At 43.1% G+C, this 27,967-nt stretch overlaps 1 protein-coding gene across 9 annotated transcripts in view; it reads left to right on the forward strand.

The window, feature by feature from the left end:
- The window catches only part of NFAT5 (nuclear factor of activated T cells 5), a 55,650-nt gene continuing 27,683 nt past the window's right edge, over positions 1-27,967 (forward strand). For 4 of the 9 annotated variants that reach the window (XM_086847953.1, XM_086847952.1, XM_086847954.1 and 1 more), the window contains exons 1-2: positions 32-147; positions 18,080-18,205. In XM_086847953.1, coding sequence (XP_086704079.1) covers positions 75-147; positions 18,080-18,205 — 199 coding nt within the window. In that variant the 5' untranslated portion in view covers positions 32-74. Of the gene's footprint in view, positions 148-18,079; positions 18,206-24,201; positions 24,279-27,967 lie in introns of those variants that run through there. The other 5 variants (XM_086847960.1, XM_086847957.1, XM_086847959.1 and 2 more) reach the window with 5 other exon arrangements.

A 27,967-nucleotide genomic window follows, 5' to 3' on the forward strand; every position in this document is an offset into this window, starting at 1 on the left:
GCGCCCCCCCCCCCCCCGGCCCGGCCCCCCCTCCTCCCGCCGCCTCCTCGCCCCCGCCGGGCCGCGGAGCTGCGATGCCCTCGGACTTCATCTCTCTGCTCAGCGCCGACCTCGACCTCGAGTCCCCCAAGTCGCTCTACTCCAAGGGTGAGTGACCGCGGCGGGCTGAGGGGGGAAGGGTGGGGGGGGCAGCGCCGGTACCGCCGGGCCCGCGCTCCGGGCCGCCCCGGGCCCCGCGGGGCATCGCCCGCCCGCCGCCCCCGCCCCGGGATGCACGTCCGGAGGGGCCCCGGGGCCGCGCGGGGCCGCCCCGGCTCCCCCGGCCGCATTCCTGGCCCGGCCGCGGCCGCCGCAAGAATGTGTCCCGACAGGTTCCGGCGGCGGGGCCGGCGGCGGGGGGCTGCGGCCCGCCCGGGGTCCCTCCCGGGCCGGGGGGACGGACACGCTCCGGCCTGGAGCGGGAACTAACGGGGAGCGCGGGCTGCGGGGGCCCCCAAAGCTGCTCATTAAAGTCTCCCGGGAACGCGGTTCAGTGGCACATGAAAGCTCGGGTTTTTGGGGCGGGATGCCCTGGTTTGGGGTGAGAACGGGCGCAGAGCCCGGGAAGCGGAGGGTCCTGGGTCCCGAGCCGGGAGCGCGGAGCATCTCCGGGCGTTATCCCCGTGCACCGGGGTAAAGCAGCATCGTCTGTGGGGAGTCGGACCCGCAGGGGGTGAAGTGGGTTTAAACGTGAATTGAATTAATTTCTGTCTTCATTATACCGAATTTGAGCTCTGACAAGTGCACATGAACATGGGTAAGTCCATCAGAACAAGTGTTATGTGCTACAGTTTTTAACTCATTTTTTCGTGTTTAAAAGACTTGAAAGCCACTACTATTAGTTTGTGATACTAGAAGTACCTGTTAGTAGTTTACTAGTAATTTGTTGAATATACTTTCCCACAGTACAGCTGGTGAGGGGAGCAATTTTGGGACCATACAATGAAATAAATGGGAAGTTTCTTATTACCCTGAAGTAAAGGTTTAAACCTGTTTAATGTTGTTAAAGGAAGGATTTAATTTTTTAAGACTCTAATATGTTCATTAATTTCGAGTTGTGTGTTGGTAAGAGATGAAGGTATAAGAAATACAAAGACTTTAATGAATTAAAATACATACTGGAAGCTCTCAAACTGCTCAGAATAATTGTCTCTCTCTTTAAAGATACTGCTGGTGGCTTTTAAGATTTTTTTTGGATGTTACTAGAGGGGCTCAAGGCTTTCTAGTTACCCATCACAACATATTCCAGTTGGTTTCAGTCCTAATGCCAGCAGTAGAAAAAGCATTTTGGAACAGTGTAGTTCAATTATAAATACAGGTGATAAACCCCATTGGAGTTATGATTTATCCTACTGGAAATCTGGGAAGTGGGCACTGTTAGTTTGTAACACATTGAAAATAAAACGGTTCCATGTAAGTCACGAAATTGCTTCAAGGACATGTTAATTAAGCAGAAGTTTTGAACAGCCCAATCTTACTGTGAATTATCTTTTATTATTATTTTTTTTATTATTATTTAATGGAATGGTTGAGTGTTTCAGGTTGGAAAAGAGTCTCAAACTGATTAATCAAGAGTGTATTTTTCTTCTGGCGCATAGATGTGGGTTCAGGGCTGGAAGAGGTCGAGGGAAGGATGTTGTGGTCGCAGTGAGCTGCTTGATCCAAGCAAGATGCCATGACACCAGTGTATAATGCAGAGAAGGGTTATAAAGAACTTAAAGCAAGTTTTGCTTTTCATATTTTGTCACAACAAAAGATGAAGGAGATGATAAGTTCAAATGCAATTTAAACTTCAGAACCAATGAATATACTTCTTGAGAATGAACACTGAAGTGATTGTGAGTATGATTTTAGCTGGATTTAGGAAAAGGTGTTACAGGTTCTCTGACTGATCAGAACATGATCCAGTGTACCTTTTTTTTCCTAGATAGATAAAGATTAGTTTATCCCATGGACAAGTGCTCTGGCTCAGGGTACAAGTACAACTGATGAGATAAAGGGAAAGGTCTGAACACAGTGAGAGAACCACAAATATGCATTTATGATGAGGGTGTGTTAGAGCGAGTAGTTTCTTATAACTGCTCTGCTTTTAGCAGTGCAGCCGCCCCACGGGTGGAATCCAGCCCCAGGTTGAACTGGGGCCAGTTCCTCTCCTCTGAATCGCATTCCTGTGCACGCTGGGTGCTTGTGGCTGGCGCTCCTGGCCTTGGGAGGCATCGCTGATGGGCGCTGGGGAGCACAGAGCTGCTGAGAGGAGCTCAGCTTGGGGTGGTCTGCAGAGTCACTGGGGCTTCTGACATTGACAAAGAGAATTTGGTTTGTTGGAGTTAAAGTGGCAGAGCTTGCCTGCACCGATAAAAAAAAATGAAGTTACATTTTGAAACCCAGTGACTGAAGTTTTTAGTAGTGTGGTTTTTTTCTGGTGTGTTTTCTCCCCTTCTCTGGACAGGCCAAGTTACGTCATCAGCCTGTCCCCACACCATGTGTTAAAAGTTTTGGCTTGTACTGCCATCTCAGTTAAGAATTCTGTTTTTATATTCTCATTAAAATAAAAGTTAAACAGAACTCTAAAAGCCTCCCCACCTCAGGTGAGTGTGAGTGGGTAATATAAACTCACCCCGCAGTCTGAGTCGATAATGTAAACTCTGCTCCGATAACTCATTTGAGTAATTTCATTTATGCGTATCTTGGGACAGGGAATATTTTCTTTGAGTATCTAAATACTTTATGTTCCAGTTTTTGCCTCTGTAGGTGTGTTTCCACGAGCAGCTCCAGCCAGAACGAATTCCCACGTGCACAGCTCGGGCAGTTGTGTGCTCCTCTTTTCCTTGTGGCTCTGCTCACGCCAACTCTGACGTGGCCACAGTGAGCTGGACTGGGGAGCTGATCATGTTAAAATTAACTCAGCTTCTCCCTTACTCTTTCCCAAAGAAAAAAGAGAGGAGAATGTTGATTTTTAATGGGGTGAGTGTCCTGTGTTTGCTGTGGGTCTTCATGAATGGCTTGTGCTGACTCAAGGAAGGGACATGTGGAAACTGGCCTTGGGGAAAGGTGGGACTAGTTCTTTCAGCAGCTTATGTTGGCTTAAAATGATAGTGAAACTCTGCTCAACTTGCAGGCCTCTGCAATAGGATCTCTAAATGTTTTATATATTGGTTGTAGCTGTTAAAAGTGGAAGAAACGTGAAGTGTGGATTCCAAGGCCCTCATCCCACAAACCCTGAGGAGCTGACTTGTGTGAAGGACCAAAACCAGTCCTTTAATGTATAGTCAGTATTAAATAATGTATAATCAATTAAGAAATGCTTTGTAACCACTGCAGAAGGATGGCATCTCCTGCTAAGAATTTAATAGAGCTATAAAAAAAATATGCATCACTTCATGCTGAAAATATTTAGGCTGTAGTATGTTTCTTTCCCGTCTTTACATAACACACTGTCCTTTTTGGAATAAACCAACCCAAATGTGCATACAGATTAGTAATGTAGTAGAAAAATCACTGGAGCATAAAACCTAAAACCTCGAGGCTGGTTGTCCTGTGGTTGAATATCATCTGCAGCATTCAAATAGAGCAAAGTTGGCTCTTCGTTGGCAACAGCAGAGGTGAAAACCTGTAATTAAAGCAGTTCATCAGATGTCAGGTACCAAATCTGATTAAACATGGGATTAATTTAGCTAATACATGCACTTTGAGTTACCCAATAATGTGTGTGTGTGCTAATAAAATGGAATTTTTGCACTGCAGCAAGTGCAGTTAGAAGTTTTTATTCAGGTCCCAGATTTTGCTTTCTACAATGGAGTGACTGTAAAGCTGAGAGACTTCCTGGAATTTGGTAGCAACAAGAAGAATGTTAGTCGTCTGATAAATAGTTCTTTTGCCCTAAAAGCATCATATAACGAAAAATCAAACATTCGTCATGTGTAAATGTGAACTGACTGTAATCCACTTGCGTTTGCTTGGAATTGTGATACAAAACATGGGGTTTGGTGATTTTTCTTTTTTCCTACCAGAACTCTTTTCTTCCTGTGATCCCAGGGATAACTCTAGTAAGACAGTGACTAAATTATCCAAGAGGGATGAAAAAGATGCTTTATAAAAATAGCTTAGAACTTTAGAACTAGTACTAGCGGTTTTTAGAAATAGAAATCAGACTTGGCTTCTTTTTGTAGCAATTTTTATTTTCTTTTTGTAGCTGCTAGAAGGTGCCACGGTGGATGGCTGAGTGTTCTGTGAGGGATGGATCCCTGCATCCACCTCTTGCAGCTCTGCCAGCTGCCCTTGGGACATTCTGACTTAACCAAAATGGATTCAACCAGAGTTCCTTAACTTGTGCGTCAGCCTCGTAGATGTCCTTTCCTCCTTGGAATCTTCCTCCTTTATTGGCTTTCAAAACAAAACTCTGGAATGTGTTGCTGCAAGATGATTGTGTGGTGCTGGGGGTAGGGGGAGGTTTTTGAATTCACAGCTTTCCAGGGTGTAATTTGAATATTCTGGTGGCAGAGCTGTCTGAGCAGCCCCTTTTCCTCACCGTCTGTTCTCACCCATGGACTGTGCTCTGAATCGTGCCAGCACAATTGTTGTTTGTGGTTGGGAGATGAATGGGATTGGGAAGCTGATCTAGAATGGGGATATTGTACTTCTGATCAGATTTTCTCACATTGTTGTGCTTCCTGGTCTAGTTACGCTGCAGCTGCAGAAGGAGCGATGTCACGGCAGGAAAGGGGGGCTCTGGGGCACTGGGGTCAAGTGGTGGAGGTGGGAGCAGATGAGCTAAAACTGCTGAACTGACTCTGCCATGGGAAGAAATGCTCCTTGCATTGTGTCTTCTGTTGCACTTGCTGTGCCTGTGCTCTTGCGCTGAGACCTGGACAGACAGGATTCCTGCTGGGGCTGCTTTCTGGGAACTGCTGTGGGAATCTGCTTCTGGAGCTTGGAGGGCTGGGCAGGACACCACAAAGGCTCCCTGCCACAGGTGTTGGTGAAGGAGTTTGAGTCTGCTCCTGCCTTGAGTTCCCCAGTGCTTCTCTATTTGTACCCAAGTGTAAATTGTGCAATGGTTGAGGTTGGAAAAGACCTTTAAGATCCCCAAGCCTAAGTGTCAGCCCAGCACCTCCATGTTCACCGCTCATGGTGTCTTCGTGTGCCACGTCCACACAGTTCTCAAACACTCCCAGGGTTGGGGACTCCACCAGTGCCCTGGGCAGCTCTGTCCATGAAGAAAGGTGTGGTTCTTTGGTTCTAAGACTAGCTGGATTCTTTGATTGTCAGTTTGACTCGTTTTGGATATTTTATGCTTCTCTGAAAGTTGTAGTTTGTTCTATTAGAGAATGTTCATATGTTGCCCAATTCTTCTGTCCCTTGAAGTGTCCAAGGCCAGGTTGGACGAGGCTTGGAGCAACCTGGTCTATTGGAAGATGTCCCTGCCCATGGCAGGGGGTGGAAGGAGATGAACTTTTAGGTCCCTTGTAACCCAAACCATTCTATGGTTCTGTGATTCTCTTGTGCAGATTAGTGTTGCCAAGAGGTAGAATTTTCTCGTCATACATTTCTGAGGTTGTAGGTTAAGATTTTTTTCATTTTTTTGTGAAGCACCTAACCTTTATTTGTAAATCTTCAGCTAACTGTAATCCCAGTTAGCTTTTGGTATCTGTAACTAAAAATGATTGGCATCCTGGAGCCTTCATCTGACTTTTGCACTGGTAGACAGGTTATGCAGTTTTATATGAAATGTGTTTCACGGAATCATTTAGCTTGGAAAAGACCTCTAAGGTTGAGTTCAACTTTTGAGTGATCTCCACCTGGTTGACCAGACCAGAGCACTGAGTGCCATGTCTGGACATTCCTTGAATACCACCAGGGATGGTGAAAATGAAAGCTAAATAATATTTAATTTTATACAAAAAGACAGTGGCCTGAACTGATTTTGAAGTGTAGAAGTGCTGGTGAACACCAGCAGGAGTTGGTGAGTGGCCAGAGTGCAGGTGAAGAGATGTGTGGTCCTGGTGGGTATGTAGAGAGTAAAGTGATGAGGCTGAACAGTCAGGCCAGTTTGTCATTAGCAATTGTTTTAGGAACTGGCTGAAACAAACTCTCAGATCCAGCTTTGAACTGTGTAGTAATAGCAAGTGCTAATGGACACACAGTAAAATCTCCAGTAACTGCTGTTTGCCAAGCAAGCAGTGCTTCAGCAGTGTTTAAAATGTAAATGTCCAACTTTAGGTACGTTATTTTATTATATTGTGTAGCTCTGAGGCATCTGTGATGTGAATATCATTTACTAACCTGAGCAATGTTGTCGCTATTTACATAAACACGCCCTGTAATTGTTCTCCATTCCCTTCCAACATTTGTCCCTTCAGCATTTGGAAAGGTTTTGTGGTTGCTTTTTAAATAACCGGGAAGAATTTGGGGTCACTTTACAAAGTTTATGGAACTGATGTGATGTGCCGAAGAAGCACAAGGTTGTGATGAAGGTCAGGAGGTTTGGCAGACAGAGGGAGGATGGGCAGTGGTTCCTGTCAATGCCCAGACAGAGTGAAGATATGGAAGAGAGATTTAAAGACAGTCCTGAAAAGTTTCCAAATGTTGGAGTTTCCATTCCCATTCAGAAAAACTGACACTAAGTCCAGTTGTTTCAGTCCCTCACTGTGTGGAGGCCTGATGGTTTTTGTGTGTATGGATTCACTCAGCAGAAGAGTCAGTGGGATTGGATAGGAGCACTATGGGGCAATGGGGGAATAATCCGCTGCAGAGTTCAGAGCTTCTGTTAATTGACAGATTTCTGCCTTTGCAGTGAGGATCCTGTAGTGTGGAGATCTGTAAATCCTTACTATCTGGGGCAGAATAGGGGTATCTAGACTTTAACTCAGTTCTTTTTTGACACTTGATCTGGTTTTGGACTCAGCAAGAAATTCCACCGTCTGGTTGTATATGTGGTGAAGAAATACTTGTATTTCATTTAAAGTTTATTCTGTTTTCACTTTAGGAATGAGGAGGTCTCCTACTATTTAAGTATGTTTTGTTTCTTAGGGAGGGAACAGGGCAGCTTTCCTTGGAATGTGTATCCCTATTAAAGCAGATTTACTGAGGAATTCATAATTACAGTTTCTAATAGTCTTGGTTTTATCTCACAAGTAAATGCTGCGGAGCCCAGGAATCTGATTTAGGTTAAAGTTCTGAAAACAGTCAGATGTTCTGGTGGTGGGAGAGGTGGGTGAGTCTTGTTGAAGCAGTGCCAGCTTTCAGTCTCAGCCCTTGGGGCTGTCAGGGACTTCTGGAGATCATGGAATCAGTGCTGGAGCAGGTGCTGGGACTGTGCCCAGCAGGGTCTGCCTGTCCTCACGGAGCCTCCACAGCCATCCTGGGCAGCCTGGACCAGTGCTTGGCTGTCATCATGGGTCAGATAATTCAGATGGAATTGATTATGTTTTAATTGGTGCCCTTTGCCTTTTGTCCTGTCATGGGGTACTGCTGAGAGGAGCCTCTCATTGCCCCCATCAGGAATTTCTGCACAGGGATGAGATCCCCCTGAGCCTTGTCCATCTTTATTTCCCTGAAGAATCCCTTGCAGGTGCAGCAGTTGTCACAGGTTTACCGGCGCATGCTCCTCGTGTCCCTGATCAGTCGGTCCCTTGGAAGCGTTAGAGGTGTCAGACTCCCACCAGAGCTCTGTGTAACTGTGCCAGGAGTGCTCTGTATTCAACTTCCTCAGGGGTTTGGAGAACAGTGTTTATCATCAAACAGTTGAGTTAGCAGTAGATAGCAAAGCGATGGTAGGAAGCACAAACATTTCTCAGTTTTGATGGTGATGAAAGAACACACCTTTTAATGGGAGTCAAGGCAGGGAGGCGTGGAGGCGCTCTGTGGGCTCGAGATGCTGAATGTGGTGTTGAGAGTTACCAGGACAGGTCAGGTCTCGGGAGCACAGCCTGTACATCCAGGTTTATAATGAAATACTCAACCCAAGAGGTGGCTGTGGTGTGTTGGAAGTCTGTCAGAATGCCTTTTATTCCTCACCTTACATGTTGTGGTACAGCCTCTAAAGAAAGAATCTTGTATCTTTCATTGCTGCTGCTGCTTTTCTTGCTCACAGCAAATGTAAGAGATGACAAAAATAACCACATCAGAAAAAATAGTGCTAACCTGTAAAGGCTGAGAAATACTGTTGTGAGACAACAGTAAACTGCAGGTCAGGCTGGTTCTGTGTGTCCCTGAATTTGAGTGGTGCATTGTACCTAAGGAATTGCCTGATTACCTCTGTTTCTGGTGAACTTTGATTTTTGAAACAACACAGGTGTTTTAAAGGGGTTGATAAATAGCTATTACTGATGTTCTTTGATCTCTTTCTATTTGGGTTTCTTTAAACATTTCAAGGCCAGGTTGGATGGGGCTTGGAGCAGCCTGGTCTAGTGGAAGGTGTCCCTGCCCATGGCAAGGGGTGGAACGAGGTGAGCTTTAAGGTCCTTCCAAGTTCAGCCAGTCTGGGATTCCATGATTCCTTGTTCATGTGCCTACTGCTCTGCCAGCCTACCTTCTGCTCTCCCTTGTCCACAGTTGTATTTTAGGAGTATTTTTATATGCTGTGGTTTTTGTTTGGTGTTTACAACTGCATAGGATAGATGTCTCAGTAAGTCATTACTGGTCTGTTCCTTGAAGTGACAATTCCTAAATAATGTTGTTCTCTCATTCTGAGATGTGTAAAATTGGAAGCAAACAAGATACAGGATTTATACTGCCTGTCTACATTTGTAAAAGTCCTCTTTGAGCTGTGAATGGGGATGACTGAAACACAGCCAGGAAAGCTTTATTTGATATTTGGATGAATGCCATAAATAGAATTCAGCTAACACATGCCTTTGTCAGTTGTTGAAATTCAACTTTAAAAGGATTAATTTCTCAGCTCTACCCTGCTGTGCAGAATCCTGAATATTGAGATTAACAACTTTTCTGAAGGTTGGTGGGATATAGTGCAGGAGCCGGTTATGAATTGCTTGCAAAATGACCTATTTAGTATTGCCATTTTTGATAGTAATACTTGTTCTTTAAAAGAAATACAAGAAACAATTTTCAGTTTAAATTTTTGTTATTAATTACAAGAAATAATGACATTGTGGAAGTGTTCAAGGCTGGGTTGGGACTTGAAGCAGCCTGGACTTGTGGAAGATACCCATGTCCATGGCAGGAGGTTGGAATGAGATGGGCTTTAAGGTCACTTCCCACCCAAACCAGTCTGGGGTTCTGTGATATTAGAATTGTGATTAAATATTAATGACTTTAATAATTTATGATATATTACTGGTCATCTTTCTCTAAAACAGCAGCCTTTCAGAAAACTCCCTCCTGTACTAACACTCCATAATGTGCATTTCAGGGAGTAGCAGCATTTGCAGGCAAGATTTGAATTTTAGTGTCCGGTGCTATGTCATCAACACAGAACACTTGGATCCTCTGGGGATTCTTCAGAGTGGAGCTGCACCGACATCAGCTTTTTAATCCTGAAGTTTTCTAGCACAGGCAGCGCTGCGGCATCTGCCTTTCCCTCTGCGCGCGTGAAGCCTGTTGATTTAGGGTTTGCTGCTTTTGTCTGAAGCCAGGGGGAACTGGAAGGAAGATTTTCTGTTTGCCTGTGTAAAACATCCTTGTATACACTGCAGTTTCTTTGAAAACCTGCCACTGTTGCTGTAGCAGCAATCTAGCCCTGCCAGGGTTGACAATAACAGGAGACCCGCTTCCAGTCTTTCCCTGCTCCACCATCACAGATACGCCGAGGGTGGCGTGGCAGATAGAGGGGACAGTGCTCTGCAGTTGGTTTCCTCTGTCAGGACAGCATGGCACGTCTCTGGTGACAAACCTGCATCTGAGAGCTGTGTGGAAATCCATGGGCAGAGTTGGGAAATTAGCATGAACATGCTAATTAGTCTTTATGTATTTTAGGTTGCATGCTCAATTTTTCTTGAGTCCTTTGTTTAATTGAATTCAGATATACTCAAAAATATGAAACAAAACAAAAAACCTGGTGGTAACCAGGTGTAACCTGGTGGATTTGGTACTGGGGATAGGACTGGGAGCCTTGTCACTTATGATCTTACTACAGATCAGCTTCAACTCTTAAAAAACATGAATGATTAGACCAGTAACTGTAAAATATTTTAAGGTGTCTGCATCGAGACTTATGTAGTGTCTGTTGTCCTCCTGCTCAGCCTCACTGCCTATGGGCAGCTTCTTGCTCTGGCTTTTGCCAGTTATGTCACAGGATGTCACAAGTCAGAATCCTAGGATGGTTTGGATTGGAAGGACCTTGAAGCTCATCCTGTTCCACCCCCTGCCATGGCAGGGACACCTTCTGCTGTCTCAGGTTGCTCCAAGCCCCGTCCAGCCTGGCCTTGGACACTTGCAAAGATGGGGCAGCCACAGCTTCTCTGGACACCCTGTGCCAGGGCCTGCCCACCCTCACTAGGAAGAATTTCTTCCCAGTATCCCATCAAATTCTATATCCCTGTGGTTTAGTGGGACTTGGTAGAGCTCTGTTAGCAGTTGGTCTCTGTGTTCTTAAAGGTCTTTCTCAACCTTAGTGATTCTGTGATTCTTTGAAGAGTTGATGTATTTTATCTGTTCTGTGTATGCTCAAGCAGGGTCCTTCATTTTTGCTCTGTGTGAAACCTAAACCTGTTTTCAGGACTGTTTGTCTTGTTTTCCCTGCTGCCAAGCTTGTGATGTTGAATCAGTGAAGTTGTGAAGACGCTAGGAAATGCAGGAGAGTGGTGGTTTGTAATGTGTCCTAAATCCTCTTTTGACAGATACAGAACAAAAACTGATTTACTCTTTGTTGTGTATTCTTTCCATCTTCCAAATCTTTTTCTTCTAACTTCATAATATAAAAATCTCCTCTGTCCCTTAAGCAGAGCCTGCAGTTGTCATGGACGATTCTCACTTCTGCAAGTGAGAGTTTTGTATCTCCTAAGGGGTACTCAGACAAACCAACCAACCAAAAAAAAAAAAAGGTAAAAAAAAAGGAGAAAGCCCAAACCTCAACAACAACAAACTCTAAGCACTGAAGTAGGAAGTGCTTTAGTGGTCACTGATCTGTCTGGGCTGTGCCTGTCTCAGTCTGTTTCTGTTCTGGTTTATGCACTGAGCTTTGTCTCTCTCCTAATTTCCTTTCTCAGACTCTCAGAGCTTCCTCTGTTTAGCTTCTTACTGAATCCTTCTTATCCTTCTTTGGCTCCTATCCATGCAGTCCCTGTGCTGGTCCCTGTTATCGGCACTGCCATCTCAATGCCTAAAACATTCCGTGGGCTGGGGACAGATTCCCTGTCATTCTTTGTCAGGGGTTATGGGTGTGCTGTGCCAAAGCAGCTGGAGGAACAGTTCTGTCTCACTCAAACACTAGAAGGTACTGAACTGTTGTATTTTCACTGCAGGAGTTACTCCAGTGGGTCCTGAGGTAGCTTCTGATTTGGCCTTGAGGAAGGGAGAGCAGTCATGCTATGAGATGTGAACTCTCTCTAGTTTTCTAAAATGTTTTCTAAAATGTATCCTTAATTCTGTTAGGATTCTGTTGGGATATTGGGATGAAAATTCTTCCCTGTGAGGGTGGGGAGGCACAGGGTGCCCAGAGAATCTGTGGCTGCTCCTGGATCCCTGGCAGTGTTCCAGGCCAGGTTGGGCAGGGCTTGGAGCAGCCTGGGATAATGGAAGGTGTCCCTGCCCATGGCTAGGGGTTTGAATGAGATGTGTGTGAAAATCTCTTCCCACCCAGACCATTCCAGGATTCTGTGATTCTCTGAATTCTCTGTGTTGTAATAATCAAACTTAGTCAATGCGGTTCCTGGGGTCTGCAGGAAAACCTGTTTATCTTGGGGTGAGGAGCCGGAGGGTTCCTCAGCTGGCTCTTACGGGCTCTTCCTGATGGGCAAAATAATCTGCTTCAAAGTCTTCCCACACCCAAGCTTTTGTGTACAGAAAAATCCCTGAGGGCCATGTGATACGAATGTCTTTTAACAAAGTGAAGCTTTGATTAGATTTTGAATATTTAGAGCTCCCCCATTCCTTCATCATTCTCTAAAAGCTCTCTGTGAACTGAGATACTGTGGTGGAATCAGTGGCCTCCAATAAGCTCAACCACTAAGCTGTGGTGGTTATCATGGACACTGAAATTCTGAGTAGAACTGAACTGCAGGATAAACAGATAAACCAACCACAAGGTTTTCTTGCAGAAGCCTGGAATTTTTAGGCCTAGAGTAGATTCTGGTTTTAGCATCCCTTACCCACAGAAGTTTCTATAATATGTTAAGTCATATGTATTGTTTTATTAAAATGCAGTGGCCTTTGGAGTGAGGAGTGACAATCTTAACATTTGGAGCCTCGGTAATACAGGTTTAGCTCAAAACTGTGTCTTAGATTAGCATTATAGGACCTTTATATGTGTACAGGTGCTCTGAAACGGAATTTGCATCCCTAGCAGGGTGTGAGGTGGAATATGGACACTGTTATTTTTCCTTTATAGTTTCTTTAATTTGCTGAGCACGTGTGCTCACTTCACTGACCTGAGCAGAGGCTACTTGCTGCTTCATGATTTCTAATTGTTTTTTAATCTCGGTTCGATATAAACAACTCTCTTGGCCTGTTTGCTTGCTTGTTTTTTTGATCAGCTTAGTGAACATCATTAGAAGAGCTTTCTGCTCCGATGCCGCCAGCTGATTAGAGGAGGACACCAAGGTTTTGTCTAATCTCTGGTGTGACTGTCATGTGCTGCAGCAAGGAAATGGCTTTGGAAGAAGCAGCCAAATCTGTGCGGGTATTAAACCATGTTGAGGAGACGAGTATCAGTGGGGATCAATTGGGCAGCCATTCAGTGCAGGGAGCTTATTAAAAGACAAGGATTAACTTGGCTGTTCATGAGGTCATGGAAGTGGTAAGGGATTTCCAGGATGTACCTTTCCTTAAGGGCAGAAAATGTCAGCAGCAAGTGGAAAATGCTCCATCTCTGCTGCTAGTGCTGATAATTTGGGTGGTTCTCATCTTCTCCCATGTATTACTCTTGCTCTCCACATGATTTCTGTGGAGCAGGAAACCCGTCCTTACCTGTTAGTCCCAGGGTGGGGATGGAAGGGAGGCTGCTGGAGGAGCCCCTGGCATTACAGGGGGTGAAGTCCCAGGGGCAGGTCACAGTGGTAGAACAGATACTGGTGACCAGGGGGAGAGCTGGGGCTGGATTCCAGCAACTTCCTCAAGGCTGAGGAAGCATGGGAACAGCCTGGAGAAGTGGTGGTGGTGTTGGAGCTGCAGCCAGGGCCCTCTGCATCAGTTATAGCCTCGTTTGCCTGCAGGCCAGAGCAAACTTCTCTATCAGGTTTGTGACTTGGCTTCCGGCTGTGGCAGTCCCAGGTAACATGGCTTGGCTTTTGATATGGAATAGCAAAGCTTGGGGTACCTTTTCTGTATGTAAAGAAAATTCCATAATGTTTGAAGTGTTTGGAGGTCCTGGCAAAGTGAAGATCTCTGCATTACTCATGGATGAGCTGCTGCTGTTTTAAACATTGGAATTGGGTATTCTCTGCTCTCCTCCTTGTCTCTGTGCTTCCAGCATCACCAGGTACCGAGTTCCCGGCAGCAGTGATTTGGTCAGCCAACCAGAAGGACCTCAATTCCATTTGTGTCACAAAAGTTTGAGGACATAGAGGTTCTTTAACACCCTGAGCCAGTCCTAGCACAGTGTGAGATAACAGGGCACTAAATTTCTAGAAATCACCGTTTTTAATCTGTGCAGCTGAAATGTCATGGAGGATTCATGGCCCAGAAGAGGAAGGTGCTGGGTGTGACAGATCCTTGTGGAATTGGTTTGCTGCTTTGCTGCAAACTTTTTCCATGAGGAGGGAGAGCGCTCTCCATGCTGGGAATACCTACTCTTTGGGAAAAGTAGGGCTTTGTATGGGACATCACCAGGCTGCAGCGACTCCTCAAAGAATCTTGGAGTTGTCTCAGCATTCCCACACAGGAAGGAGTCGTGTTCTCTTTGATCCTGTAAGCTTAACTGCTCTGTTCTAAGAATAAAGTTTAAATGGAATCACAGCATGGTAGTGAGTGAGGAGGAATGTGATGTTTCAGGTCACAAGGTGTGCTGTGTTTCTGAGAGGTCCCTTGGTGCTTTGAGGATGAGGATGGGCTAGGAATTCCAGAGGTATTTGCTGCTGGTGGGGATAGGAGAAGGCAGAACACTCGGACTTTGCTGTTGGCCCAGGTAACTCAGCCTGATCAGGTTGTGTGTAGAAACCCGAAATCATTCCTAGAAAAGGGCAGTGGTGTGTGTGCACTGAGGGGAAGCGAGTAAAACAGGTGGTGAAGGACCCTGTAGAATTTGGTTTGCCATCATGAGCCACCAGCCTTTTGCACTCCTTCTGCAGCATCACCACATCAGTTTCACATGCTGTTTGTTGTCCCTTCCCAGCGTTTCTTCTCCTAAATCTTTCCAAGGCCTCTCCTCTCCCCAGTGAAGACGGATCCTGTCACCAGCTGCTGGTCCAGGTCCATGTTGACCCAGGGATGTATTTTGTGTGGACTGGTGGTCATGTGTCATGTGCACCTTTTGTGCAGTTCTTTTAACTTAAAATGACCCAATTCCAGAGAATCTTGGAATGGTTTGGGTTGAAAGGGTCCTTAAAGCCCATCCAGTTCCACCCCCTGCCATGGGTAGAGACACCTTCCACCAGCCCATGGTGCTTCAAGCCCCATCCAGGCTGGCCTCAGGCACTTCCAGGGATCCAGGGGCAGCCCCAGCTTCTCTGGGCATCCTGTGCCAGGGCCTGCCCACCCTCACTGGGAAAAATTCCTTCCTGAATTTCTTGATTTTTTTTTTTTTTTTTAAAACTAATATATAAATTCAGAATGTTTTGTGCAGATTCAAGTAGTACACAACAAAATCTTCTCTTTCCGTGTTCCAGGTGCTGTGTTGTTGGATCCTGATCCCATGTTTGGTGTGGTTCTGGTCCATATAACCATGTGAAATAGAATTTTCTGGACTGTCAGTACAACTGGCAGGAAGATCAAAGTTCCAAGCAGCTGATCTCAGATGAGAGATTATAGGGGCAGGATAATCGGATAAAGGGCAGTTGAAGAAATTTGACACTTAAAATACTTTTTGTAAATCTGTCTATCCCTGTGTGTCCTTGGTTTTGGAGGAGAATTTGTGAAGCTGGGCTTGTCTAGGCAAGATATTTTGAGGAAAGATAAGAGATTTGGAAGTTTACTGTAGATAATGTCTTATAACTGATTAACTTTATGGAGGTGAGGGTTTGTGTGGGGAAATGAGTGTGTGGGACTTTTGGCTGATCACTAGTGTTTATCTTGTTTGTGTGTTATCTTGTTTGTATTTCAATATAACATAAATCCTGAAACACGTGTTCCTTGCTTCCTGTAGGGAGAGAGAAAATGTGTGTAAATGTTGAGTATAAATGGAGCTACTTCCAGGAAAAAACCCCAGAAACTTGGAATCAACCAATTTATTTGTCAAAGAAATTTAAATCAGCAATAAATTACAAGACACTTAGTGCTGTCAGACAGCTTAAAGTTCCTCATTGATTCAGCACTAGCTGCTGGAAGCAGGAATTCTGTCTACACGTTTTTTTCTTGCTAATTATGTAGAAATACGTAATGATGCTGAAATGCTATTTTTGCCTCCAAATGTAATACTGCATTTCTGCAGCAGCCTTTCCCTTTAGTGGGTGTTTTCTGCATGAATCAACGTAAAATTCTAGCAGGAAATTTCATGTTCTCAGCATTGGTGAGTGCAGACACGTGTAAAACGTGGTGATGGAGAGGGGCTGAGCAGTGCGAGGCACGGGGGGAGCTGTATCCTCTGGGGAAGAATTAATTTCCTTGCAACAGCTCTCATGTTTCTGGAATTCGTCAGTTTTTGCTTTAATGCTATTTATAGTTCAGCGTATATAAACATTGGCCTGTGTTTAGGTGAAAACACAAAGTTTCATTTGAAGTCTGATGTGTGTGGAGTAGGTTTATGGCAGGAGGAGTTCTTAAAGGTACCCAGGCACTTGGGATTCCTCTGGAAAGCGCTGAACTGCAGATCACTATCGATGTGTTCCGGACTGTGAAGCTGCATCTGATGCGAGAAAAGCCAGGAGAGTTGTTTTTCTTCTGAAAGCTTGGATTCGACCATAAACTTCTGCCATGAGTTCATAGATTCACAGAATGGATTGGAAGGGATTGGAAGACAACAGTTGTTCTCACTTTTGCTCCTGTTGTACTACAAGGAGTGGCTGAATTTGCTTTTCCTCAGAGATGAGCGCAGCAGTTTGTACAAGCCCTTGTAAATGAGCGCCAGCCTTTACTCCAGCTGGCACTGGCACTACTACCTGTAGCAGGACAGGAGAATCACAGCAGACGTTCAAGGCTGCTGCTACTCAAAATGTTTAGTGAGGGGCTCCAAAATAAGGGATTGCAGCAGTGTGTGTCTGCAGGGAACTCTATAGAAGGCTTTCTATTTCGTGTGTAAGTTGAACATATACACACACTTCCATTCCTTTCTCCTCCAGAAATCCTCTGAGAGGAGTGAATTGTCATCATCATCTATCATGACTCATAAAATATTCAGAGTTGACTCCAAAAGCTCCTTTCCAAACCCCAAGTTATTGGGTAATTGAGAGCTTGTCTCTTTGGGCTGGTTCTTGGGGATTTTTTGTTGTTTAAGAAATTTATTTTTGACTCTCCAGTGTGGTGAAGGTTCTATCAAGCCTTTTGCTTTAGAGGGATGCTTACATCCAAGACTCCCACAGGATAATTTTTTCTCAGGGAGCACATGATTTTTGCAGTAATCCACAAGCGGCACAATTCTAATCTTTGTGAATAATTCCAACAATATGATAAAGACGGAGGGAAGGAAAAGCCGGCATTAGAATTGAAGCACATTCCGAAAGATCACAAGACCATTAAGAGCAAATCTTTAATTTCATGCTTCATTGATGAAGACCAAGTTACTTGAAATGTGGTCTAAAATATGACAGCCAGACTCTATCCTGAAACACCTGGTGAGCACACCTAAGGCTGCAGGTGTACAGCAAGCTGGAATTAACTTGAGAGCTGTAAATACCAGAGGATGGAGCAAGCTCTTAGGAGGTCTCCTGGGTAACACACAAGGAGGAAGAGAGATCAGACCCCTGGGATTAATACACACACGGGGGACACGGAGCTGTTGGAGCAAGCCCTGAGGAGGTCATGGATCCAAGGGCTGGAGCCCCTCTGCTCTGGAGCCAGACGAGGACAGCTGGAGTTGTTCACCTCAAGAGAAGGCTCCAGGGAGAGCTCAGAGCCCCTTCCAGGGCCTGAAGGGGCTCCAGGAGAGCTGGAGAGGGACAGGGGACAAGGGATGGAGGGACAGGACACAGGGAATGGCTCCCACTGCCAGAGGGCAGGGCTGGATGGGATGTGGGGAAGGAATTCCTGGCCCTGGCACAGGTGCCCAGAGCAGCTGTGGCAGCCCCTGGATCCCTGGCAGATTTCAAGGCCAGGCTGGACATTGGGGCTGGGAGCACCTGGGACAGTGGAAGGTGTCCCTGCTGTGGAAGGGGGTGGAACAAGATGAGCTTTAAGGTTGCTTCCCACTCAAATCCAGTCTGTGATTCTAAGACTCCATAGGATGTTGTTAGGATGATGGTGCTAAATTAGGCTTTTTTTTCCTTAGGAAGTCAGTTGCACAGTTGGAATTCTGAAAACAGGTTTGTCTCAGATTCTCACATGATGTGCTGCCCTCAGCCCTTCGTTCTGGATGAGAACAGTTCCTCTGAAAGTTCATGAATTATTTCTTTGTTTGAACAAGTTTGTGTCCTTTGTTTTGGTCTTCAAAATGTGCATCTTAATGTTTGTTTGTTTTCTGAAATAAGTTTTTTCCATGCTGCTATTTCCAAGCACTGTAACATTTTCCAAAGGTTCAGAAAGGGTTGGGTTATAGCTCATATCTTTTAGACAAAAACATTATTTTTCTTGTGTAAGACATGGGTGACTTTTTGATCAAGTTGTTTTTGTCCCACAGAATCTGTCTATGACCTTCTCCCAAAGGAGCTGCAGTTACCACCTTCCAGAGAAACATCCATAGCATCCATGAGCCAAACAAGCGGCGGTGAGGCCGGTTCGCCGCCTCCAGCTGTAGTTGCTGCTGGTAAGGACTCTCCTTTATTCTGGTGTTTTCTTAAGGTTTGTAACGTTCTGGCCAACATGAACAGTGCTGGCAAAGTTCTGAGTGTAAAAAAGAGCTTGTGGAGAAGTAACAGAGTTCATTCTAGGAGAATGTAGGTGATACAATTCAGCTGGGTGATCAAAAGCACCAGGTATTTTACGTTAATGGTTGCTGTGTTTCATACATGCATCTCCATAAGAAATAAATTACCTGTTCCTCTATTCTGTCGTGCCACAGAGGCAATTAACTCCTAGAATGCACTCTGTCTTCCAAGGGAATAAATCCCAGTTTGGAACTAAGGCAGAATGCTGACTGACTGTAAACCAGTGGATTCTAGTTAGGATAAAAATGGAATGGGAGATGACATTTTGGGCCATGAAGCTTTTACCAAAATGTGAGGAGGAAGAAAAGGTCATGTTTTCCATTGGGGCCTGAGGAAATGTAGTATTTAAACTCCTTTCACACACATCTCTAGTGTGATGTGGTAAAAAAGCCCAGATACATGAGGACATAAATGACCAGTGTAGTTACTTTTCTAATTGGCAACATATAAAAAAGAGGCATGACCTTTTAATCTGCATCCTTTTCTTATTCCCATGTTCTAGATTTTAAAGACTCTTGCTGACCTTCATTAAACATAAAAAAGTGAGGATCTAAGGGCAAAGCTTTGATCTGCAAGATTAGCCTCAGTGCTGGCTTGCATCTGGAATTTTTGTCAGTAACTTGTATATATTAGTACACATCTGTGCAATGGGGAAAAAAGATCGTTTTGCCCATTATAGATGTATCTCCCTTCACTGGATGAGGGTTTTTTATCATAATTTGATCCTTGTATTTCTTACAAGGTCATGTTCCACTTTTCTAATTGGCATTAAATTGTTGCTTGAGAAAAAAAATGTCTAAAGGGTGAGGATTCAGATAGCTGCATTATTCCTTTTCCTCTCTCTCCGAGTTCATATGCATTAGATGTTTGTGTGAGAATGTTTCCCAGATTTGCATGGTCCAGGAATCCTGATCAGAACCTGAAGTGGTTGTAGGCTTGTCAGAGAAACTTTACAGCACTGCTCACCATTCATGTTTTGCCAGACCTCTCCTGAGAACCTGTGGATTTAACTGTGCACAGTGGAACTTGGTCACTGAAAGAATTTGGTGCTTTTATTATATTGAAAGGATTTGATGTTTTTATATCACTAACTAAAAAAATAATTTGGGCATCTGTTTCTAAAATCAAGAGCTTAATGATGCTTAATGATGGGTTTGGTTCATAGACAGCAGCAACCAAATCTTGTAGAAACATGTATCCTAAAAACAACTGAACAAAAACACCCCACAAACCCTGTTACACTCTAAATCCACAGACAGGCCTGAACTGCTAATTAATTCTGTACCTAACAGAAAAGACTTAAACATGAATGGAACTAAAAGTCTGTTGCCTCCAGGTATTTGGTGTCTGCCAACAGCCAGTCCAGATCCTTTAAAAAACCTGAGATGCATTTATTAGGTGTGTTTGGGTTAAACTGCAGCACAAGTTTCTGGAATGAAAAATTTTAAAAATTAATGATGAGGCTCCTTGTAAACACCAAAAGGAGACCTGATCATTCACCTATGAACACTTTTCAGTGTTAGAGAGCACAGAGGGTCACAAAGACTGAGCTGATGCCAAGTTGAGAGCTGGGATTGTTCAGTGTGGAGAAGAGAAGGGTCTGGGGTGACCTTAGAGCTCTTCCAGTGCCCAAAGGGGCTCCAGGAGACCTGGAGAGAGATTTGGGACAAGGGCCAGGAGTGACAGTTGCTAAAAATTCTGTTTAAACTGCCCCACCCAACAAGACAAAACCCCAGAGGAGCAAAGACCCCTTTGGTTTCCATTGCTGGTTTGAGCATGGCACGTTCTGGCTGTGTTCTTCCTGTAGCTGTACCCACTTGGTAGAGAAAAGGGTGGTTTACTATTTTCTTTAATTGTGGGATTTCTGCAGTGTCCTTGAGAAATTGCCACCACACTTTCAGTCTGTTACCCTGCCTTGAGTAGTAATGAGAGGTCTGGCTGGGGTTTCTTCACAGAAGAATTGTCCTGGGCTTTGTACAAACCAGGTGCTTATACAGAGAAGCAAACATACATTTTACACTTACATTTCAAAAGATTAAGATTGACTATCATTTTCATGCACCAAATGTTCCATAGCAGACTGTAGGCAGATTTTTGGGGAGCTGACACTGAACAGGAGCAGGGTAAGGAGAAAGGACTGGCAGTCTCTTGTTCTGTATCTGAATTTTTTTCCCTTGATTTGTGTAAGTCTTTTTTTTTCTTTTTTTCCTTTTTTTTTTTTTTTCCTTTTTTTTTTTAGTCTGGTCTTGCCTTAAAATCTCCTTTTTTAGGAATGAGAGGGAAATGATAGTTCAGTCTGGACAGGGCTGTAGGTAATCTCATTTACTCTTGTTTTTGAAAGGAAGGGCTAATTTGAACAGCTACCCACACCATGTAGAATTCCCCTGCAGATTTGATTACTCTGGATAATGAGAGGATTCTCTGACAGGGATTGATCCAAAATGTTCAGAGCTTTTTACTACTCCTCTAGTAGTTCACACAGCTTGTTCTCTGCTTCCTGAAACGCAGAGTAAGGCAATATCTGGCTGAAATTGAGCTTACTTGAGGCTTTTTTGTCACCTTGCTGTGGGGTTTTGTCCCATATAAATCACATTGTAGGTTGGAAGTACTGCTGCAGTTAACTCCTGGTTTTTTTGGAGGAGCAGGATAGGCTGGTTTTAGCAGTGATGACCTCACAGGGACAGACTTCTAGTTCTTCTTCCATTTGGAAATTTGTTTTGTGATTTACAGAACAGTTGTAAGAGTATGAAAATGGAATGTTGCTGATTGGATTTTCATTAATTTGTTAATAAATGTGTATCTCCTATTTATTAATCCAGACAAAAGGTGTTACCCACTCTCTGAGTATCAAACAGACAAATATGATTTCATAGAACTCTGGGATTTTGAGCTGCTATCTCAAGCTTCTAATTCTGTAGTTCTGGAAAACAGAAGGGAGGAAATGGATCTGTTCTTAGCCCTGGAAACCTTCTCTGTGCTCGCTACTTGAATTCCAGTCTTTGTTCAGGGGACAGGAAAAGGAGGATTTTGCCTGGTGCAGCACCATAAACACATTAAATATGAATCATCTCCAGACTCTGGAAATGCATGAGGGTGTCATGCTGAGAAATGTCATTGTGTGCTCTGCCTGGAGATTTTACATGAAATAAATGTGCCTGAAGCTTTCCCAGTGCTCCTGCACGGGGTTTGTGAGCTCCAGTTGCGAGGAGCGATGCTCGAGTCTCTTCTCAGTTGGTTCTAAAAGGCTGAACAATTTTTTGGTTTTGATCAAGATGCCTTGAACCTTAAAATGCTTAAAATTCACTCTGCCAATTTAAGTCCTTTCTCAAAGGTATCTTTCCAGCTTGTAGGTAGCACATGGTTCTTGTCTTTGGGGGATGATCAGGAGTATTTTCTATCATATTCTTTAAATGAGTGATGCTTTTTCATCTTTTATCTCCAGTGCCAGGAATGCTCAAATCTTCTGAACCCCAGTGAACTGTTACAGAGACTCACTTTTCCCTTCTCACCATCCCTTGTTCTTCCTGCAGCAAAACTTGGAATGAGGTGCTTCATCTTGTTGATGATCTCTCAAGCTGCTTTTCATTTCCCACAGAGGCAAATATACATATATATTTCCATATTTTTTTGTATTGCTGTCCAGTTTCCAGTTCTTAGTCCCCAGTGGAATTCTCCAGAGTGGTGTTCTTGCTGCAGCAGAAGGGGAACAGGTTTTGTGCTGCTGAAATGTATTTACTGATCTCTTCTTTTGCATTCTCCATATTGGGATACAATAAATCTGTGATGTAGTGAAGTCTTCTGGCTCCCAAACGCCTGTGATTACATCCTAGGAAAATAGTAGGTAAATGATCAAGCTTTATCTTTTTGTGATCAATTTTATGCTTATTTTTATGCTTATTTTTAATTAAAGGGACAATCTACTTGTCCAAACAGATGTAATTGGCTTTTTTGTTTGGAGTTGTGATTGAAATGATGCCATAAGTGTCTTTGGTAATTTTAATTATGAAAATAAGGCTTTGCTTCTGAATTGCTACTTTAGAGACATGGGTGAAGATACCTGCATTGCCTGTGGGGTAGAGACTGGGTGCTAAGGGGTTGTGTTTTCTGCTGCCAAAATAAGGCTTTTTCATCCTTCTCCAGCGGAAGATTCTAATGAAGCCTCAAAATGGAGATGGGTTTGTTTTGGTTTAGTTTTCCCTGAGTAGCTTCTCAGGCTTCTTAATTTTTATTTTTACTGAAAATATTTTGTTCAATTGTCATCCTTCCTGGTGTCATTAGTCAGTTTTTCCTGTTAATACAGAAATAATTACCAGAGATTTCAAAGGGGATCTCAGTGCAGTCCCCAGTTCTCTTATCCTGGGCTTACGATTGCTCGTTGTAAACAAATGAGCAGAAAAAAAAAGATTCTTCTTTGTAGTTGGTCTCCGATGCCTGTAAAAACTTCCATTTCTTTGTAGGCTTTTCCCTTCCTCTTCCCACCGCCCTCCCAGTTGGAAATGCCTTCCTGTCATTTCCAGGAGGATGTCTTCCGGGGATTTCTGTCTGCTGCACTCACGAGTCCAGTGCTTCTTTCTTTCACAGTGAACTTCCAGCAGACCCTGACACTCGTTCAGAGCTCACCCTCCTGCTGCTCTACGTGGGCTTAAGGGTTTCTCCTGGAAGTTCATGTCCCAAAAGAGCCGTGCTGGGGCCCAGTCTGGAGAGGCCAGGTCGTGATGAGGGTCAGCTTAGCTTGGAGAGGTTCCTTCATCATTCCAAAGGGTCTTCTTGTGACACATCATTGCCGAGATAAAGATTTCTCTTATTGTTTCCATTTTATTGAAACATTTTAGGTGGGTTCTCTCCAAATTGAGTTGGAATATCCCAGTTGTAGGGGGTTGTGTGTGTGTTGAGGGCCTTCCTCCTCCACGAGTTTCCTTAGAATTCCGTATTTATATTGTTGTTCATATCTAGTTCATAACGTTTTTCTAAATAATTTATTTTCAGTCTTCACGAATTTCACATCTGGTTCACATTGTTGTTATAAATTAAATTTATTTTCAGTCTTCATGGATTTCATTCAGTCAGTACAACAAATTTTCTAGAGCTGCTCAGTCAAACAGAAAGTGTTTCATCATTCTGTGAGGTTTTTTTCTTACGGCAATTCCTTGCATTAAATGGCTGCTGTTATTGGATCAGAAAGACTTGAGATCTAATTTGGGACAGGAGAATTCCCTGTTCCATAAGGAATAATGGAAAACCAAGGCAGCGAGGGGCAAGAACAATCCACTGTGGCACTGCTTGGCCACCTCCTTCTGCAGCAGCATCGTGAAGGCCAAGAGCAGTTCTTGATTTCTTAGGAAAAACCCACCCCTATATCTGAAAGATAAAATAATTTGTTAAATTGAGGTGTTCTTTGCCAGATCCATCGATCCTAACACCTCATCCAGGGATCTGGGGTGGCAGGCAGGGCTTGGAGACAGCAGCTGTGGGTCCCAGAGTTCTGCCTGCTTGGAATCAGCCTTTTACACCGAGTGGGAAGGATCTAAGATCCATGGAATTGGTGTGTGTGAGCCACTAACAAAAGTCCTCCTTAGATACCTAAACTTGAGTGTTAATTGAATAATGGGAGTCATAACAAAACCATTGATTGATGTTTTTACCCAGAGTATAATAATACACTGCTTGGGTCAGCATGGGAATGTAAAGGGGAATTTACACTGTTGGGCTGAATGTAAATTAAATTAACCTACCTATCTTGAATCTAAGTGTGTTTAATAACTGGTGAATTGGATTGCTTTATGATATTTGCTGGGATGCTAGTTTTTTTCTCTATTAATACACTTAACTTGCATTCTAGCTTCGCCATTCAGAGACAGGCATCGAGTGGTGGGTTGTGTGACAGTGTCTGTCAATAGTGAAGACAAATAGTGCCAGAGACACTTAACCCATCCAATCTCACCCAGGGTATAGGTCGGTCTTGTTTTCAGACTTCTTCATAAGTCTCTTTTCTTTCTTTCTTTTTTTAATTTTTTTTTAAAATTTTATTTATTTTTTTTTGTTTATTTCTGAATAGTGGATTGATACTGATTTGAAACTAAACTTTTTGGAAAAGTTTTTGACATGACACCAGTAATACAAGAAGAAGAAAAGTAGAACCCCAAGTTTGGCATGTGAGGTGTTGAAAGCAGGTTTGCAGCCACTTTGTAAGTTCTGGGTTTTACCTTGAAAACCTTTGACAACACAGAGGTTGATGGTGAAAATATTGCACAGTTTCCTTCTGGCTCTGTCCTGAAATTGTTCTTCTGTGTCCAGGGGTTCAAATAAACCAATTAACATAAAAAAATATTACCAAGGACATGTTAGATAAATGAACACATTTAATAAAAGCTATACTTCACATATTAAGCTTATGCATCACTTAATCCTCGCCTTGTGGGTGAGTTTTCATTTTTGACACTTGTTTTCTGCACAGAACATAGAGGATATCATGGGATCCAGAAGAGGTTCTGAGAAAAAAATTAGTCCTTTAATGGCTTTTTGTTTGTCCTGGCTGTCCATGCACAGGTGGTTGGAAAACTTGTGAAATCAAAAATATCTTCAGTTCATTTATTTGTCTTTATAATGTTAAGCTTTCCAGTCTGGGAAATGACTTCTATTGCAATTTAAAAGCAAAGTCATCAGGACACTGTTTCTGTTTGAGGACTTAGTAATCCTTGTTGTTTTTGAAAAGAGTGAACAAGGATTTCAGGATTGGCTCCACACAAGTGTTAACTGAAAAGGCTCCCTCAATGCCAAATAGTGATTTTTTTTTTTTCTCTCCTGCCTTTCCAAACCTTTTGTTTTTTTAGAGGCTGAATGCCTCGTTTGACTTGACAGGAGAATAGGATATAGAAAATATGTCATTGCCTTGGTTGCTAATGCAGGAGGTAATAAATTTTCTTTTTTTTCTTTTTCTGTTTTTGGTACTGAAAAGAAAAAGCCTGCCCTGGTTTGCTCACAGGGACACTCTTTGCTATGTGCTCCCTTACTTTTAGTCCTTGTGCTGGGCTGATTGATACAATTCTGCCACTTTTAGGGGAGAAAAACTTGTAGCACAGGCAACAAAATCTGAATCAGTTCTTCCAGCTCCCTTTGATGTTACAGTGATGGCAGTGAAGAGATTCAGGAGGTTTAGTTTCAACAGTGATCACAGTTGCTCTAATGTGGAATATTCTTTTCTCTTGTTTTTTATTTAAAAAAGGAGAAAAAAACCCCACCTTGTGATGCTGATGCACATTTCATTTCTATTCCTGAGGCTGCACACTTGCCATGACAAGCACTTGGCTTCTGTTCAGTGTCATTGCTCTGAAAGCAAGTTTGATTTTGAGACTGTGTTAAATGAAATATATTCAGTCTTCTATTTCAAAATGTACCTACTCACTCAAAAATACATATATGTATTTGTCATTGCACGCACTGTTAAACTGCAAATCATGAGCCACCTGTACCAATTCCCATTAATATGTGTCTAAAGAAAGTAAAATAAAAGGAATGCTCAAAGTTGGGGAAGGTGTGTGTATGCTCTCACCTTATAAAGCAACACAAGTGAAGTTAAAATTATTAAGTTAATTATTTTCCAAAATGCAGCATGTTCATCCAAGGAATCTCTTTTGGGTGTCAGATACAAGTGTCACTGGCTTTGGAATAAAATGATGGGCCCAAATGGGAGCCATGTAAAGCACTGTTTATTCATTGCAGTACCATGGTGAATTCTTATTTGATTGACCCAGTTTATTTATTAGTTCAAAGGAAGATGAGTTGGCTCAAGGCCTGCATACTCTGAGAAAACATAGATTTCACTGTTTCTTAGTATTTTTGTAACTTAAAATGTTACTGAAGCAATTACTAATTTATCTAATTAATGCCCCCAAAAGTTTTTAAATCTGTAAATTTGCCTGTTCCAATACAGCCAGTTTATTCCATTTGCTGTAGTATTTATCATACTTTTTTATTCATGGGCGGTAATGGCATTAATTTATTATACAAGGCTAAAGAGAGGTTTTCTTGCCATTACAATTCAATTTGGGTTTATTTACAAAAATCTAATCTTATCATTACACAGGGGCATCTCTGGTAAATGGAGGAGAGTGTAACGAATTTATAATGGACAGTGTTTATTCACTTTTAAAAAGTATAATAGCCCTCGTACACATATTCATACATATAAGTGCTTTTTAACTCCTAGAAAAAGAACAAAGTTGTTTTGGAGAGCAATAATGATGATATTGCAATAATGATAATATTTCACAATGCTGCACCCTAAAACAACACTACCATCACCAGCTCTTTTAGCTTTGTGCTGAAAAGCATTTGGTTCAGTGATATATTTATTTTTTTCCCTAGGAAAGTGAGGGAAAAGTGCAGGTTTTGCATTCCTGGCCAGGAGATGCACTGAAGCACCAGCTGAGCCCAGTGCTTGGTGTACGTGGCCCACGCAGAGCTGAGCCTGGAGTGTCCAAGGTTTTCTTACACTCCCAGGATTGATGTGAAAAGATAAATCTGATATTAATCTGTTGGAGGAGGAGTCCTGCAGTCGAAGCCCTGCTGCCTGTTCCATGTGTGTAATGATTTCATGGTCTGGGTCCCTGTCCCACAGCCCCCGACGTGCCCTCGCTGCCTCGGGCTCTTCCCTCAATTCATTTACTGACCTTTCCTGGGGCAAATCCTGGGATTCAGCCCCCCAGTCCTGCAGCTCGGCCAGCTGCTCCAGGGGCTCCCTGGGCACACTCCTGCTTCTCTTTGGAGCTGTAAGTGATGGATGGAAACCAATCCTCTCTACCAAAACAAACATCCCAAGTAGCAACGGGCTGTCTCAACTCAAAGTGGCTGCAAATCAGCTCCTAAATATTGTCACTGAAATGAATATCTAGATTTAATAGTTCTTGCCAATCCTATAAATGTTTTTGAAAGAAGCATTGCATTAATGCATGATATAGAAAGGAGAAATTTGCCTTTAAATTGGAATGCAAAGTGACTGAATTCTCCAGTTTCAGCCACTGTATTTGCCAAAGAAAAAGCTGGAAAATGGAACTGGTATCATTCAGCTGCTCCTGGTTCACTGGGAGGCTGGGGGAAGGCAGAATAGTTTATTGATAAACTTATGTATTGATAAACTAAATTGGACAGTCTGAAGTGATTTAAGTTTGCTTTTGCATTCATTTAGCAAAGGAAACCTGTAGAAAACAGTAATGGTTTAAAATTTCTTCATTATCAGTCATTGGTGCTCCCGGTAATTCCCAGTGCAGTAAAGTTGGCTGAGTTTTACTGTTAATTAATTGTATGTATCATGGCTGAACATACTTTATTCTGTTACTTTTAAATAACTAAAACTGTATAGAATAGTCCAGCAGTCTCGAAATCTTTTAGACTTGAGAGACTATTATAATATTTTGGATTTTAAAAAAATCCCAAGCAGCAAAACAGAAAACATCACTTTCCTCTTAGTAACAGGGATTACCTGTTTGTCAGCAGTAACTAGCTGAACAAACATACTGTGTTATTATGTATATATTTAATGTACAGTTTGTTTCCAAAATTAGGTTATTTCAGTGCTTCTGGTTTATCAGGTGTGGGTGGCAGTGCAGAAATACAGAAAACAGGGTTGCCCCCCCCGGAATCTA

Source organism: Cyanistes caeruleus, chromosome 12, assembly GCF_971803275.1.
Source record: "Cyanistes caeruleus chromosome 12, bCyaCae1.hap1.1, whole genome shotgun sequence".
Taxonomy (NCBI): domain Eukaryota; kingdom Metazoa; phylum Chordata; class Aves; order Passeriformes; family Paridae; genus Cyanistes; species Cyanistes caeruleus.